This window comes from Vulpes lagopus, chromosome 23, assembly GCF_018345385.1.
Source record: "Vulpes lagopus strain Blue_001 chromosome 23, ASM1834538v1, whole genome shotgun sequence".
Lineage (NCBI taxonomy): Eukaryota > Metazoa > Chordata > Mammalia > Carnivora > Canidae > Vulpes > Vulpes lagopus.
This window is the reverse complement of record NC_054846.1, coordinates 61,867,472-61,884,559: the sequence shown is the minus strand read 5'-3', so window position 1 is coordinate 61,884,559 and position 17,088 is coordinate 61,867,472. Positions and strand designations below refer to the sequence as shown.

The 17,088-nt window shown below is 62.0% G+C and overlaps 3 protein-coding genes across 14 annotated transcripts in view; 2 read left to right on the top strand and 1 right to left on the bottom strand.

Moving 5' to 3' along the window:
* SCMH1 (Scm polycomb group protein homolog 1) overlaps positions 1–4,639 on the top strand; it is a 175,574-nt gene extending 170,935 nt beyond the window's left edge. For all 12 annotated transcript variants that reach the window (XM_041737954.1, XM_041737956.1, XM_041737946.1 and 9 more), the window contains 2 exons: positions 2,379–2,521; positions 3,488–4,639. In XM_041737954.1, coding sequence (XP_041593888.1) covers positions 2,379–2,521; positions 3,488–3,613 — 269 coding nt within the window. In that variant the 3' untranslated portion in view covers positions 3,614–4,639. The remainder of the gene's footprint in view (positions 1–2,378; positions 2,522–3,487) is intronic.
* Positions 4,640–10,117: 5,478 nt separating this feature from the next.
* On the top strand, positions 10,118–16,561 carry SLFNL1 (schlafen like 1). Its single transcript, XM_041737958.1, is given in 6 exon segments — positions 10,118–10,300; positions 10,302–10,505; positions 12,169–12,633; positions 12,794–12,937; positions 13,536–15,611; positions 16,410–16,561. Coding segments are annotated over 5 exon segments (1,119 nt in total). The 3' UTR covers positions 13,659–15,611; positions 16,410–16,561.
* CTPS1 (CTP synthase 1) overlaps positions 16,176–17,088 on the bottom strand; it is a 35,893-nt gene continuing 34,980 nt past the window's right edge. Inside the window, exon 19 of the mRNA XM_041737957.1 lies at positions 16,176–16,992. The gene's annotated coding sequence lies outside the window, so the exon portion shown is untranslated. The remainder of the gene's footprint in view (positions 16,993–17,088) is intronic.

The window sequence follows — 17,088 nt, the reverse complement described above, 5'->3', positions numbered from 1 at the left end:
TCCCCTGGCCAGTGCCCAGCTAGAAGTCTAAGATAGAACATGCTGGAGTCTCTTCCCCACGGAGCAGGCCAAGCCAAGTGTGCTTCAACTTTTAGACCTGGGACCCAGAGTGAAGGGAAATGGAGGAGATTTTTAGCCTTTGTAAGAGATAGGTGAAGAGTGCACCCTTCTGCTTTCCTAGCTGTGTTTCAGCCCACCTCTCAGCTGTGTGCCGCATCTCCTGGGTGGTGAGGATACAGACATGAGCAGGGCAAGGTCTCTGCCTCAACGCCGACGTAGTCTGGTGGGGGAGACAAAAATACACAAGTAACTATTATGTGCGGTCATTCATTCATTGAACAAACCTGTTTGAACATCTGCCACGGCAGACCAGGCATCTTTCACGTGTTGGGGACCGTGAAGGAAGACCCTGCGCCTCCTTGTGTCTCCCCTACTCCTAGTACTCTACTCAGCAGGACCTCACCCTTGACACCAGACATGGGGGTTCTCCACACACCAAGCGATTGTGCCACTCCACCTGGGAGAGTGTCCCATCCCACGGGGTAAGGGTTCCATCACACAAGCCTGCCCCCCCCCCACCCCAGGCCACACAGCACTCCAGGTTGTCACCTGTTCTTCTGACTGGCTGTAAATCAAGGGTTCCCACGATCTCCTCCTCGGGTTCACTCAGGAACACCGTTCCTTACTTAGGTGACCAGCTTTTTATGAAAGGATATGGAAGAGCTGCCCAGGGCAAGGCTTGAAGGGGGGGCACAGGCCTCCACGCCCCACCCACCCTGCCCCGCCCCGGGGTGCTGCTCTCCCCACACCTCCATGTGCTCACCAGCCCAGGTGCTCTCCAAACCCTGTCCTTTTGTTTTTTTATGGAACCTTCATTACACAGGCACAATTGATGAAGTCATTGGCGATAGATACTTCTTCCCAGGGAGGTCAGCAACCAGCCCCCATCCTCAGGGGCTTTCCAGAAGTGAGCTCATGAACATAGGTGCGACTGAAAGGGGCTTATTACACATAGTAAAAGACATCTTTATTTCTCTTACCATTTAGGAAATGCCAAGAATTTTAGGGTTCTGTGCCAGAAACAGGACAAAGACCACATGTGTATGTTTCTTATTAAAAATCACAGTATCGGGCAGCCCGGATGGCTCAGCGGTTTAGCGCTGCCTTCAGCCCGGGGTGTGATCCTGGAGGCCCAGGATCGAGTCCCACGTCAGGCTCCCTGCATGGAGCCTGCTTCTCTTCTCCCTCTGCCTGTGTCTCTGCCTCTCTCTCTCTTTCTCTCTCTCTGTCTCTCATGAATAAATAAAATCTTTAAAAAAAATAGTGTATTTAAAAAAATCACAGTATCACCAGGAAATAGGGCAGAAAATAGACTACAGACAATAAACATAAATACATGAATTATTCTAGGTCGTGATACGTGCTGGGAAAACAGAAGAGTAATTGGATTGAGAATGGCTCTGGGGGGAATGGAGTACTTTTACTAGGAGGTCAGTGACGATCTCTGAGGAATTGATATTTGAGATAAATATTGAGAAGGAATCAGATATGCAAAGTCCTAGGAAAAGAACATTGCAGACAGAGGAAATTAAAGGTCAAAGAATAAAAGCATAGCCTATTCAAGAAGCAGGAGGAAAGCCAGCGTGTCTGGAGTGTGGAAAGGAAGGGGTGGGAGTAGGGGGTTGAGATGCGGTCAGAGGTAGAAAGGGCCAGATGATGGGGTTCCTTCTAGACCATGCATGCGGTAAGGAGTTCAGATTTCAGAGAGCCCATCAGGGAAAGGAGAGGATCTGTACTTGAGCCAAGACTGATACAGAAGCTCTGAGCAGAGCACTACATTAACGAGGTTCCTCGCAGCCCAGGCAAAACTGTCTTCTTCCTCTGTGCATCATCAGGCTGTGACGAGGTTAGCTACTCTCCAGGCCTTGGAGGAGGCACAGGGTATTGGCCACCACTTTTTTTCTCCCTAGATCCCAAGGATTTGGCTTTAACCTTCCCCATCTCCCAAAGTCTCCCCAGAAATGGTCTCCAGAGCCAGGACAAAAGCAGCCTTCCCTACCAGGCCCCCAGTGAACCCAAGTCATCCCCTTACTCACTGTTACCAGACTCGGGTCTAGGCTGACTCACAACCTTAATGTAAAATTCCTTCTGACCCTTTCCAAAATCAGATCTAAAAGAACAAAGAGTTGACTGAAGAAGAGTCTCAGAGCTTCATCCCTTTGCAGAAAAACCCATCCCTCCCTCGGTCACCTCCAGTTCCTCTGCTCTGGCACTGCCACGAGCCTCACCCACAGGGCCCTTGGGACACACCACGGAGAGTGGTGGGGCGTTACAAACCAGTCCCCACCCGTTATGGCAGGTTTCCTCCTGTCCTGCAGGGTCGGACCGATACCTGGAAAGCCGGGACACCTCTCGACTGAGTGGCCGGGACCCCTCCTCATGGACAGTGGAGGACGTGATGCAGTTTGTCCGGGAAGCTGATCCTCAGCTTGGACCTCACGCTGACCTTTTTCGCAAACATGTAGGTACCCCTGCCCGACCAGTCCCCAGCCTTGCTTCCGCAACTTGTAGACGCTTAAAGCTCCCATGAAACTGAGCACAGTTGACCCCTGATGAAAAGAGAGCCAGAATCTTGGGTCTCAAGCATCCCTGGTTGGGCACCGAGTCCAGCCTGTGCCTGTAGTGTCACATTCCTGCTGGCTGCATGGCCAGGGGCCTCAGGGCCAGAGCAAGGACTCTCCTCTTTTCCTAGGAGTGCTTGCTCGCACATCTGCCTGCCATGGCCTGAGAACCAGGGGCCTCAGCCCAACATAGAGTTCCTGCCACATGGCTCCCACTGTCTGACCTCCTCAGCCCCCATCCTGTCCTTGCTCTTCTGTGAGCCTGCAGCATCTCTTCTGTGACTATTTGGCTGTGCAGCCAGGTACTGCTGCGGACCCGCCAGCAGCGACCATACTCCTGATCTGGGGTGCAAACCCCTTTCCCCACAGCCCCCACTGCTTGGTGCTGCTCTGCCCTTTGGGCGCTCAGAACAGATGTGCTGCCTCTCATGAATCATTTCACTTTTCCGTGCTGGTGGGTTTGGGGGTACCCTTGGGTCAAGCCTGAAAGTCTCACAGCTGCTCAGTAAAGGCCTGCTCTGGGCCTAGCTCACACAGGGGAGTCCCTGCCCCCCAGGAAGAAGGTGGCTCCCAGAGGAACAGTCTGGGAGAGGGGCTCCAGCACAGGACTGGGGGGGTGGGGACTCCCAGGAACTGGAACATAGAGGTCAGCCTGTCAGCCATCAGTGGTCAGCCATCAGCCGCTGGGAGGGCGGGGACACTGCCTCAGGCTGCAGCAGGGCAGTAAAGCTGTGAGGAGCACCCACTGGGCTCAGGAGGAGTGGCGGGTGGGGGGGCGGGGCGGCGGCTGACTCACTGGGCCCCATGGGCCTGGCACCTCCCAGGGGGTCAGGCCACCAGGCCTCTGATGGCACGTTCCCCCACAGGAGATCGACGGCAAGGCCCTGCTCCTGCTGCGCAGCGACATGATGATGAAGTACATGGGGCTGAAGCTGGGGCCAGCACTCAAGCTCTCCTTCCACATTGACCGGCTCAAGCAGGGCAAGTTCTGAACCGGGAGACGCAGCCTAGACCACCAAGGGGTCACCCAGAACGGGCCAGCACTCTTCTCCCCGGAAGGGGGGCCAGCAGCCCACTGCCGGCGCCTCAGTGGAGTTCAGGGCCGCCTCAGGACTCTGGAGGCTGTGCGGAGCCACCACCGCTCCCCCTCCTGCCATGATATGTCCTTCCATGAAGGACCAAGGGGAGAGTGCAGGCCCAGGGCTGGCGCTTCTCTTCCCCTAGCCCTGCCTCAGCTCTGAGGTCCCTCTGTATTTATTTCTCAAGCCTGGTTGGCTTCTCACAGGGTGTTTAGACTGAACACCTTCCAGGTGATGGAGGAAGGGGCAGACCCCTGAGGCCTCAGTGGATGGGGCCCTCGACTGACACCTGGGCCCATCCACCTGCTGGGCCTGGCGTGGCACCCCATTGCCCCGCAGCTCCCACCACCACTTCATGAGAGCCCCAGACTCCAAACTCATGGTGCAGACTTCTACCTTTTTTTAAAAAAGATCTTTTCTTATTGTTTAAATGTATTGTTTCTGGCACTTGGGCAAGCCCTCCAGCTCATACTCCTCTCACTCCCGACACTGGGCTTCAGGAGAAGGGAGACTGCCTGGCCCTGGTCCCCAAGAGACATGGGCCCTCTTCAGAGGCCATCAGGGCCATCCCCCGAGGGCACGTTGTCTGTAGGATGGACAGATCCTTCGGGCCTTAACCATATCACTCAGCAGGGAGAGGAGAGGGTCCCTGTCACCTTTCCCTCTTCTGCCTCTGGGCCCTTTAGCCCTGGACCTCCACTGTGGGAATGGGAGTCCCCTGCCCCATAGCTCCTTGGCCTGGCCAGAACTACTGCCGAAGGAGGTTAGGCCCCATGATTTTAGGTCACGAAGGCCGTAAGGTGGATGGAAGGGAAGGGTCTGCAGGCTGGAGTCTAGTTGTACCCTCTCCGTCATCCAGATGCTTCCTTTATAAGCAAGTCAGCAGCACAGCTGCCCCTGCTGCCATCCAGACTTCTTTTATGTCAATCTGTTTATAAATAAAAACCAATATAGATGCCAGTGTGGTTTTAATCAGTCGACAGAGCACTGCACTTCCAATGGCAGAGCACTCCCCTCTCTTGCCCTAGTTTCCTCATTCTTAAAGGAGGTGTGTGGACAAGGTGATCCCCAAGAGTCCTTCTGATTCCAGCAGTCCCCAGAAGCAGACTGTCTGCCCGATGCCTACTGGGAAGGCCGTGTGGAGCTCGTTCCTGCCCTCAGAGGGCTGCACTCTGGTGCAGCAAGACAGTGGGGAGCACAGAAGCCACACAACGTCCAAGCAGGAAGAACAGTATTAAAAAGAAAAAAGGGGGAAAAAGGAAGAACAGTATTTGGGTCAGCAGCTCTGAGAACCTCCGTGGCTGGGTTCATCTCATCGTCACCGCCTTGAGGTGAGATGCAGGCTCGCCCAGCTTGCATTGTACCCTTTGTGGCAACCTGGGGCCAGACACTCCAGTCCAGGGCCACATGGCCTCATTTCTATTGGGGTCACCGGAGGTGGTGTAGGGGCAGCGGCGCCATGCAGGAAAATCTGATAATAGCTGACACTCTTGTGTCACTGTGGGCCCGTGAACTACTCCACAGGAATTAGAATTGGCCCATTAAATCTTCACAGCAAACCCATCTTCTGGATGAGGAAATGTAAGGTCAGGTCCCAGGAAGCACCAAAGCAGGTGTTTGAGCCAAGTACTCTGAAACCAAGGCCAAGGTTGAAGTTCTAGTGAGTGTGTTTATTGTAAGGCTTTGGCTGGGTCATTTCCCTTTGTTGGGCCCACGTGGCCATGAGGGCTTCAGATGATGGCCCTGCCAATTCTCGCCATGGCTGGCGCCAACATGGGGAGTAATTTATAATGTCTTTTACACTTGGCCCCTGTGAGTTCTCACCACGGTCGTGCGGTCTGGGTCCAGGCTCCCGAACCAGAGCAGAACCGTCTTCTTCACAGGCTCCTGGACGTGGGGTGTGGTAGGCGTGCCGTCCGTCCAGAGACAGCCTTACTGACCCCTGACAATGAACTTCTGGGTGTGATCCTTCCCCAAGAGACAGACGCAGGGACTGGAGGTAGTGCCAGCACGTGGAGGCAGGCCAGACACCCTGCAGGGCTGCCCTGGTGGAGCCGGCCAGCTCCTGCCTCTCCTGCCCTCTGGTCGCCAAGAGCATAGTGTACCAGCTTGCTCGTGCTGACTTACTCATGCACAGTCTTGTTTAAACCTCACCGTCACCCTGAGGGACTACCGTGCCCGCACCCCCACACACCCTTTTCAAGGGGGGAAGCTACAGCTTGGACAGCTACTTGACCCCAAACTCCACAGCTTATCAGGGGTGCCTGTCACACCCTCCCGGGCCGCCGTCCCAGATCCTGCTGACCAGTCAGACTCAGGGCTTCCACAGGCCACCTTGAAGGCTGTGAGATGGAAACTTCTGCCACCGCAGGACAGCATGAAGCAGTCCTGTTTGGGATAGTCCCTGCAGAGCCCACCATCATCCAGGTGACAGCTCAGGTGCAAGGGGAGCAGCGGGGTTCACCTTGGCCTAGCAGCATCACGCCCCGAGGGACCGTAACTCCCTAGTTTGTAGGCATAACAACTCTGGAGGCATCGCTTCCGGGTCCCTGCGAGGCCCGGGCCCACTGAGCCTCTGCATAGGGAGGCCCAGGGCCGTGGCTTTGAAGCCAGCGTCCCCATCCAGGTGATTTACAGGGAGGGTTCACTCACCGTAAGCAACGTCGCCTTGAAGCGGTTGGCATCCCACTTCTACCTGGTTTCCAAGGGAACCGAACTAGAGAGGTAACCAAACGTCAGCTGCTGTAGGAGGGGAGAGGATCTGTTCCCCCTTCACTCTGCCCTCACCCCTGGAATCAGAATTGAATGTCTTCTAAGAAAAAAAACACTTTTGAAATGATCTCCTGAAGCCAAGCCTTCTAATAGTGACCCACAGTCATGCGGAGCGGCTGAAGTGGCCTCTGGCAGGCCCGTACCCACGTGCTGCAGGGCGGGGGACACCACTCCAGCAACCCCACCAGTCCAGCCACCCACGAGACGGGAAGGCCTCTGGGACTGGGGGACAGAGGCCTCCTGACACAAGCTCCACGTGCCCCGCCCCCCACCATGACAAGGACAGGACGTTGGCTCCAGCGCTGAGGACCATCAGGACAGTAGAGTCTAGACACTACTTAGGGAACCATCTGCACCGCTCCCTGCCGCTGCCACGCCGTCCCTGTCACCGCTGCAGTCAGGCTGGAGCCTCCACAGCCCTTCTCGTTGGCACCTTCGTGAAACCACCCAAGATCTCCATGGGCTGCAGCTGTGGTGGTGCACGTGGACCCCTCCTCGGAAGAGCTGGAAGGTGGCTCCCCCCTCCTCCCTGCAATCAAAGCTGAGAACCTTCTTGCCTTGGAGAGCCCAGACTCCCCTCCCTCCATTGCCCTCAGCTTTGTGCAACCTCCTTACCCTAATACCCCAGGTCACCCCAGTCATCAGGAAGCTCCACAGCTGGAAACCAGTCCAGGCACCACAGCAACCAAGCGTCATAACTGCATTAATTAATGCCCGGCCTGTGACACCACAGCCACTGCGGGTGCTTCAGGAGCCCACAGGTGACAAGTCCCAGGGTGAAGACACTGGACCCAAGGCTCCTGTGGGAGGATGGGGCTGGGCCCTGTGGGACGTGGGTGGGAATCCACAGGCAGGTGCCCATACGCAACAGGAGGGCTCAAGACAGGCCGGAGTGCCGGGGCCCAGGTGGCCAAGGCCTGTGTCCACACCACCTCTCCCCTGAGGTCCAGTTTGCTCTCCTGGCCTCTCCCACCCAATGGCCGAGCTCAGGTGCCATCGCTGCCCCTGCCCCTTCACGCACCCATCCTTGTGCTTTCGGGGATCACGACCACGTGGGGCCACCAAGTGGACACTCCCCAGGTAGCACGAAGACAGCTGTATCCGCAGCTGCCCTCTCCCTCAGCTTTGGGTCCACTCACGGTCTGAACTTTAAATTCAAGAGTTGTTTCCCTCTAGGTGCCAAGTAGAGAGTGTCAGGAAGGTCACAGCCCTCCGGTGAGGGGACGTGGGGCTGCTTGTCCTGGAACACCGAGCCCATGTCGGCCACTGCAGTTAGGAAGCGGATGCTGCAAATAACCCGGTTACACTGCAGTACACTCCAGCGTCTGAAATCCTATTTCCTACATGTATTCAGTGCTGACGGTGACCGTTTCGCGCCCTCCCCACACAAGGACGTGGAACGGACGTTCCTCTCACATAAGGTGAGGAGAGATCCCGGGAAACACGCGATCCAGTGTTCGAAGGGACCCCAGTAAGCGCGGGGGCTGTTCAGGGACTCAGGGGTGCAGACCTCGCACAGAAGGTGGCCTGTCCACGGGCCTTGGGACAAGCATCACGCTGCGCAGTCGCACCCCCGGCCAGGCCCGCCAGGTCCCAGCGCCAGGGCCTCCCTCCCCGGCAGCAGAGCCAGGCCACACGGTCCCCACCTGAGTGGCTCCGGATGGCCCCCAGGACGGGGCAGGGCAAGCCGCGGCCCTCACCCCCATGCCCCGGCACCTCACACCGCCTCCCCTGCCAAGCTTCTCCTCCATCCCGAGGGGAAACAAGATGCCCTTAGCTTCTTTGGGATGGCTGTGCAGAGAGGGGGCGCCCCCACGGCCCCACAGGCTCCCCGGCCGAAGCCTCGGCCGCCCACTCAGGGCTTCCGGAAGCTGCGTGGACTGGGCTACCCACATCTGCACAGCGGAAGCATTTACTGCCCCCCCCACCCCCAGCTGCACTAGCAGAGGCCGTGTATCCCCCATGTCTCAGGCCCCGGTCGAGCAGCAGGTGACAGGCCTGTCCTTGACAGGGAATGGCAATTCTTGACCTATTTCTTGGGGCACTTCTGGCCACCAGCCTCCTCCCCGGGCAGGGAGAAGGACCTGGAACCAACCGTGCGCGTTGCTTCATCTTGGTAGTAGCTGGGCCATCTGCGCTCCTGAAGCCTGGGACTGGGGACTAAAGAGGAAGGTGGGAACCTGTGGCCCCCAGCCCTGAGGCGGCCAGGAAGGCATTGTTGACTCCTGTGAGATCACAGGCAGTGCCTGGCCCCGCCCACTTCCCCCCAACTTCCCTCTGGCTGCCCCGCCAAGCCCCCAAGGGTCCCCAGGAGCTGCTGGCTGGGGGTCAGGGGTCTGTGGGAGCTGAGGGCTGGCACCTCCCACGCTCCCCCAGGAACATCAGGACATGAGGGTCATGTCCTTTCCTCCTGTTCCTGTTGGTCCTGAACGCCCCCACCCCAGCCGCACTGCTCCCCCGGCCCTGACTGTCCCAAGGATCCACTCTGGAAAGATGCAGGCCGGTGGCACCCGCCACACAGAGCAGAGGCCAGGCGTGTGGGGGTGAGTGGAGGTGCTGCTGTGGGCCACACAGGGCACAGCTCAGGAGTGAGGCCCCTGGCCCGGCGGGAGGGGCGTACTTCAGGGCCCCGGCTCTGCCCCCCCTCACTTATGCTCTCCGGACCAAGATCGGAGGCCTCCGTCTAGACCAGGAGCTCTTAAGAAGGGCCACAGCCGCCTCAAATTAGCTATGTATGGGTGGAGGCCGTTTTTCTGGGGAGGGGCAGTCAGTGTGCCTGCCTGAAGCAGAAAGATGTCTGCTCTAAAACCCCCTGGTTCACACCAGGTTCAGATGAGGCTCACACCAGGTTCACACCAGGTTCACACCAGGCTCATACCAGGCTCACACCAGGTTCACACCAGGTTCAGCCAAGGCTCACCAGGTTCAGATGAGACTCACACCAGGGTCACACCACGTTCAGATGAGGCTCACACCAGGTTCACACCAGGTTCAGACAAGGCTCACCCCAGGTTCACACTAGGTTTACAGCAGGCTCACACCAGGTTCACGAGGTTCACACCAGGTTCAGACCAGGCAAGGGCAAGCAGCACTGCAGCTGCTGCCAGTCCTCAGACCCCTGGGTGGCGGCTGCTTCTCCGAGGTCCCCTTGAAAAGGTTTCCCTGAGGTCTGGAGGCAGCAGGAATCTCTGGTAGCCAGGGAATCCCAAGCTTTCCCTCCAGCCTGTGGACTGGGGGGTAAGACAGGACACCTGGGGCCCGTGAAGGGGCGTGGCAGGGCCCTGAGACCTGAGCTCTGGGCCGTTTGCCCTCTGGGGGGCACATCCCCTCCGTCTTCCCCTCTGTGGGATGGAGGGGCAGGCCCACACGCTCTGTTGTCCGCCTCGGCCCTGGCTCCCCTCTCCTCTCCTGCGCCTCAGCGGGGCGCAGGCCCCTTTCGGCTGGCCCTCCACCCTCCCCCCCTCTGCTCCTGCCCAGCCAGCTCTGCCCATCTGTGAACCTCCCAGGAGTGTCAGTGCCCCCTGCGCCCCCTGGGCGGTCCTGGGAGGAACAGGCGGCAGTGAGGAGTCCCAGAAGCCCTTCTGAGAGAGACCTCTCCAGAGACCCCCAGGAAGAGATCGCCGCAAACAGTGGCAGGAGCCCCTCATGGAGCCCCCAGGCGAGCAGCCCCTGCAAGAGCCCCCAGGGGACGAGTCCCTGCCCGAGGACTCGGGCCTCAAGACCGCACCCGGCACGCACATTCTCTACGTGGGCCACCTGAACCCCCAGTTCTCCGTGCCCGTGCTCACCTGCCTGCTGCGAGACACCCTGGAGCGGCTGGAGCTGCAGGGTGCCACGGGAGCACATCGAGGTGGTGAGGCGACCGCGCAGGGCCTACGCGCTGGTGCAGGTGTCGGCTCCTGAGGACACCCTGGCCTCCCTCCCCCGGCTCCTACAAACAGCCTGGGAGGAGCAGCAGATCCCCAAGGAGCTGGCGGCCCGTGGGAAGGAGCTGGTGCTGGGGGAGGGCCAGAGGCCCCCAAACTGCAGGGAGGTAAGTGCGGCCTGCGAACTCCAGAGCCTCGCCCTGGGGGAGGGGCGGGGGCGGGGGTACAGGTGTGTCTTTGAGGAGCCAGGGTTGGATGTGCTACCCCAATGACCACAGCCTGCGGCTGGCACTGCACGCTGCCCCCTCAGCACAAGGCGGTCGTTGGCTGCAGCCTGGAAGCTCCAGCCTGGAAGAGGGGCCGCGCAGGGCCTCCCTGGGCCCCCGTCCATCCTCCCTGGGCCCCCCATCCATCCTCCCTGAGCCCCCTGTCCATCGTCCCCGGGCCCCCTGTCCATCATCCCCGGGCCCCCTGTCCATCCTCCCGGGGTCCCCTGTCCATCCTCCCCAGGCCCCCTGTCCATCCCCCCCGGGCCTCCTGTCCATCCTCTCTGGGCCCCTGTCCATCCTCCCTGGGACCCCCGTCCATCCTCCTGGCCCCCCTGGCCATCCTCCCTGAGCCCCCTGTCCATCCTCCCCGGGCACCCTGTCCATCCTCCCTGAGGCCCCCCATCCATCCTCCCTGGGTCCCCCCTCTCCATCCTCCCTGGGCCCCCTGTCCATCCTCCTCGGGCCAGCCCAGGCCCTAGGGTATGCACTGTCCACTCCGGGGCAGAATCCATGCTGGCTGCGGCGGGCAGGAGAGCGTGGGCTGCTCGGCCCTGCCCTCAAGGAGCCCCCAGCTCGGAGCAGAGCCGGACCCAGCGAGTCACAAAGCTGCGGGTGTCACAGAGCTGTAGGGACAGATACGCAAGACCTAGGCCCCAGTGGGGACTAGGGAGTGGAAGGACGTCCTAGGCGGGGGGACCATCCTGCGTGCATAAGGACAAGCCATCTGGCGCCTCCAGAGCTCAGGCTGAAGGAGAGCTGGGCCAGGGGGCAAGAGCCAGGCCCCAGGGGCCACAGCGGGGCCTCTACGGGGGTGGGAGCGGCCACGCCAGGGCACTTGGTTTTCCTTTTCTTTTGGGATGAAAGCTCTGTGTTTAGATTGTTGCAGAGCCAAACAGCTCTGTGGCTGGCACTTCAAGGCGCGTGCGCACGTGTGCGGGACAGTTTCCTCAGGTTTCTGATAAGCTGTCTTCTCTGGGGGTTGCGGGGCGGGTGGGGGCGTGCCCCTCGCCACCAAGCCCCCCACACACACTGGCTGGAGACTGGAGGCCACCAGGAGCCAGGGACAGCAGCAGAGAACCCCGTTAGGGAGGACAGAGAGTCCCCTTGCATCCCAGGGTCAGTGATGAGGGTGGATGGGGGGGTGGGCCTGGAGGGAGGGAGGCAGGGAGGCCGCGAGGAGGCCCGGGCCAGGCCAGCGGAACAGAGCAGAAACGGTGGAGTCAGGGGTCCGGAGGAGGCTGGAGATTCGGGGGCGGGGGACGGGTCCGTGGTCCGGAAAGCAAGAGGCGGGCATCCCAGGGAGACCAGGAGGGGGCGGGCTTCTGGGAGCGCCCTCACTCGCTGTCGCAGGGCCTCCGGGTCTGTACCCTAGTAGGAAGGCACTGGCCACAGGAGTTGCAGTGCCAACCGCAGGCGGGGGAGCCCGTCGGACCCGCCACACAACCCGCGGCCTGGCAGGAAGGAGCAGGGGCAGCTCAGAGCTGGACCCCGCAGGTTCCCCGCCCGGGGGAGCAGCCGGGCTCGGGGCTGCTGACTCCCGGCTCACCCCCGCCCCCCGCAGGAGGAGGACAGCGGCCCGAGCCCCTGCCCCAGCCCCCCCAGCAGCACCCCAGGGCGGGCCCTGCGGGGGTCCCGGGGCCAGGCGGGGGGCACGCGCTCTGACAGCGCCATCGCGCACCAGGAGATCCTGGGCCAGGAGCGCCTCTTCCAGGGCGCCTTCCTGGGCAGCGAGACGCGCAGCGTGGAGTTCAAGCGCGGCGGCGGTGAGTACCTGAGCCTGGCCTTCAAGCACCACCTGCGGCGCTATGCGTGCGCCTTCCTCAACAGCGGGGGCGGCAGCCTGTTGGTGGGCGTCGAGGACAGCGGCCTGGTGCAGGGCGTGCGCTGCGGCCACCGCGACGAGGACCGCGTGCGCCTGCTGGTGGACTCGGTCCTGCAGGGCTTCCGGCCCCAGGTCTTCCCCGATGCCTACACGCTCTCCTTCATCCCCGTGGTCAGCACCTCGGCCGCCAGCACGCCCCTCAAGGTGGGCCCCCCGGAAAGGGTCCAGGTCCATCCGGGCCTCAACCCTGCTGGGCAGGGCAGGGGTGGGGCCATGACCCGAGGAGGGCCCCGAAGCCCCCCGCCCCCCCAGGTGGCCCCAGGCACCCCGAGGAGCCTGCCAGAGCTGCTGTCGCCCCCCCAAGGTGATCCGCCTGAGTGTGCACGGCCCCCAGGCCCCGGCACAGCCGCAGCTCTACGAGACCGACCAGGGTGAGGTGTTCCTGCGGCGGGACGGGAGCATCCAGGGCCCGCTGTCCGTCCACGCCATCCAGGAGTGGTGCCGGCAGGTGCGCTCCAGGGAGGGCCGGTGGGTTCCCCGGCCCCGCACCCGCCCCTCCCCACCCCCAGGGGCTGAGGGCTGTGACCCCGCCCCTGTGTGCGCACTCGTGGGCTGGGCCAGCCAGGGGAGGGGGCCTGGTGAGAAGTTTTAGGAGCACCCGAAGACTGTACTGCGTTTGGGGGAGGCCCTTACGACGGGAGTCAGTGCTGGACTCAGTCCCACGTCGGGCGCAGGAAAGCAGAGAGGGACAAGGGGCTGATGGCCGAAGGGGGGCACGTGGGCGCGGAACTGGGAGGCACCAGAGGCTGGGTGGGCCGGGGTCTGGGATGCTGGCGGGAGTCGGGTCAGGTGGCTTCCCTCCAGACTCAAGCCTGACTTGTCAGGGGTATGGCACAGCAGGGACTGGCTCCCACCTCGAGGGGACGGCGTGCCTCCCAGTGGCCCAGGAATCACCCTCCCACCTTGGGCCCCTGGGTCTTCCCTTCCATCGGTTCAACCCCCACCCGGGGCCCCTGGGTCTCGACCCCCTCCATCGGTTCAAGGCCAGGTGGAGGAGGCCCCCCCAGGCGGCCCCACCGTGGACTCTGGCTCTGTGGTGCCCGCAGAAGTGGGCGGCCGAGCTGGGCAACCTGGAGCAGAGGCTGAAGGTGCTGATGGCGGAGAAGGAGCAGCTCCAGCAGCAGCTGCAGCGGCGCCGGCCCATCTCCTGCACCTGCTGCGTCCTGTGAGGGTCCCGGCGGCGGTCGGGCGTAGGCCAGCTCCACCTGGAGGGGGCGCTCCCCCGATGGCCTCCCACTGGCCGCCCGTGCGGGGGCCTCGAGCCTGAGCAGATCCAGGTCCGCGGAGCCGAGAAATGGCTCTTCGCACGAAACCCCAGCAACCGTGCTTCCAGAAAGCGCTGCTAAAATTGGCCGGAGCCACCCTGGGGCCGAGCTCTAAGGACCGCCCTGCTTCCTCGGAGGCTGGTTTTGCCCGGCCTGGGTCTCGGATGCAGCCGAGACGCACCAGAAGGAATGTGTCACTGGGAAAGCCTGGGGAGGGCCCACTCGGTCACATGGCTCCGGGGCCAACAGGCCACTCTGCAGCCCCCACTGCGGCCTTTGCTGGAACCTGTGACCATCACAGCCCTTTAATAAATTCCACGCACCTGGGACAAGGATGGTTCTTTCTAGGATGCCCGGTGAGCCGCTGCGCGCAGCTGAGTGGGGAATCCCGTGCCCGCCCCCATCCACGAGGCCCAGCCAGCGCGGGGCTCCTCCCGCCCAGAGCGTGGGGCCCGGGCAGGTGCGCTTGGCCTTAGAGACGGGCCCTCGGTGGCCAAGTGCTCCCGCTGTTCAGTTTCTTCCTCTGAAAGATGGGAAATGGGCACGGGCGGGGGCCCACGGTCACCATCAGACTGATGCCCGTGTCTCCCCAGCACCACCAGCGCCTGCCAGGAGGGGTCTGACCTCCACGCCAGGCTCCCTCCAGCCCCGGGCGAGGATCCCCGCTCAGGCCACCCCCGTCAGGTCCACACACAGAGCGGAGATGGCCAGCGAACGTCGGGTGGCGTCAGGGCACAGGGCCCCGCAGGAGCCCCCGTTCCACCAGAGGCAAAGTCGGAACAGCGGGCCCGCAACTCCGCAGCCCGGCCCTTCTGCCCTCGCCCCCTCCTGCCCCTCGCCCGCGTCACGGCCACACGGCCACCCCGTCCCCTGAACACACTTGCGGCAGGGCCTTTGACTGGCCGCCTCCCCCCCGGAGGGCCCCTCCCCACGCTGCAGGAGCCTGCTCGCTCTGGGTTCAACTTCCCCCTGCCCTGCCCCACTGCAACCCCCTTCCTGCTTCCAGGAGCCCCCCGAACTCCCCTTCCTGCTTCCAGCTTCCTGCCACAGCGCCGGCCATCGCGCTCTGCAGCCTTTCCTTGCCCCCTCGCCCAGCTCAGGCTCCAGACCTCAGGGAGCGGGGGCGTCGGGTCGCGGCTGCCGTCCAGAACCTACATCAGGCAGGTAGTAGGGGAAACACACAAGGATGCCCCTGGACTCAGGGTCTGAACCACGGGGAAATACGGAACCTGGTGGAACAGGGCACCGCCCAGGGCCCCGGAATGCACAGCTGCCCCTCCCGGGGCCCCAGGGCTGTGCAGCTGCCAGGGCTGGCGCCACGCTCCCACTGCTTCCCAGACATGCAGACAATGGACATGTGTCCTGACTGGTCACCTACTGCCTCCTGTTCCTTGGCCCCTGGGTCCCCGGTCACCCCGGCCCAGGGCCTGAACAGGTCTGCAGAGGCTCCGTGAGGACAGCACAGAGGAGGTGCTGCTCAGGAAGCCAGAGTCGCAGGCGCGCTGGGTCCAGGGCAGCTCTCCCGGATGTGGGGCTCAGAACCGGCCCGACTCTGCCACCTTGGTGGGGGGGGGGTGGGCAGGGGGCAGGGCTGTTCAGGCCCCCAGGCCCGGGGAGCCGGTACCCGATGGCGGGTCAGCTGTGGCACGCTCTGGCACGGGCAGGACATCAGCGCACCACGGGGCTCTGCAGACCACCCCACGCCCAGCCGAGGCCCCGCTGCTGCAGGGCGCGCAGCTGTCGTCAGAGCCTCAGTGTGGGGAACGGCTCTCTCGGAAACCATCCCGACTGTGTGATGCGACCCCGGGGCAGCAAGGCTTAGAATTCACCCCATCAGCCACGGTCGAGGCAGTCGAGGTATGAGGCCGGCGTGACGGGCTGGGACACGCCTGGCTTGGGGAGATGGGAATGGGGACAGAGGGGGCGCGGCTGCCCCTGCCAGGGGAGGGCAGACCCCAGCTCTGGGGCCCCAGCGGGGACAGGCGTCCGGGGAAGTCCACTCCTCTGGATCCACGGAGGAACCGCACCACACGGTAACAAAGAAACGGTTTTCTCCCCAACCTGGGGACCCGGCTTCTCCCGGCTGCGAGGAAAGGCGGTGCAGGCTGAGCCTCTGCCCCGCACACCATGTTGCCGCCAGCACGTGGGCTCAGCAGCCAGAGAGTGGGTGGGTGGATGCCAAGGTCACTGCACATGCAGGGAATGGACTCGGCCCAGGACGCACAAGGCCAGGACAGGAGGACCTGGGGCGGATAAAGCCGTCCTGCCGGCGTCGAGCCCTGGAAGAAGGAAAGGCTCCTCTCGGTTTCTGAGCAAAGCTCGGCTCCCCCACTGAGGTCGCCCCACCAGAGGGCAGGCAGGTGCTGAGGGTCCGGGGCACGCGGCCACGTCCCACGCCAGGAGCACGACACACGCAGTGGGTCCCATTCTGCATCATTTATTTCTTAAGTTAGAGAATACACGGAGTCTGGCTAGGGGTAGCGGGCACCGCGGTGCCTGTTGATGCACCACGATAAGAAAATAGCTTTCGGATTGCGTTTCAGCTGCAGTAACATCGTTCTGGAAGCAAGAGCTCCCCTCAGGCAAAGCTGTCAGTACAGGAGAGGCTTCTAGAGGCAGTTTCCCCCAAAGATGCTTTGTTCTTTTTTTTTTAAGCAACCCCTTGATGCAAGGAGTATGGCCCAGCCCCAGGAGGAGAGGCGCGGCCAGAGGATGGGGATTCGGAAACCACGCTGCAGTGAATGAACCGCCCCGCCGGCCAGGCCCCGGTCCTCTCACTGCTCCCGGGGGCGGCGCTGCCCTCCGGCTACCAGCACCGAGCATCCCGAGCTGCCCCTTCGGGCACTGGGTCTGCACAACGCCTCCTACAGCCTCGGCCTCGGCCTTCCAGGGAAACCACGGCTACCCACATGAATCCACGACGACGGGAGGTAGTTGGAGAAACGAGGTGACCGACGGGCGCTCCCCCAGCAGGGGCATCCTCCACTCCCGCCCAGGGGCCGCCCTCCTCCTCCTCCTCTTCCTCCTCCTCGGCCCACGTGGGGTGTGGATGCCGGGCGCACACTGTCCAGGGGCCGACACACAGGATGGGCCACGTGAGTCACAAAGTCTTCCAAATACCTTTGCCCCATAATAAAATAATCTTAATAAAAACATAATTTAAAGGAAGTGTCAAAAGCTGAGTGTAAAATCAAAGCTGTAAACTCTCAGAGTCCGAAGGCTCTCCCGAAGATCGCCCCTGTTTAAAACAAGAACAAAAAGAGCAGTTACGTGATGCACGTTCAGGTAGGAAAGGGAGTTTACAGTCAGCTGCTACCGCAAACCACGCCCGCCC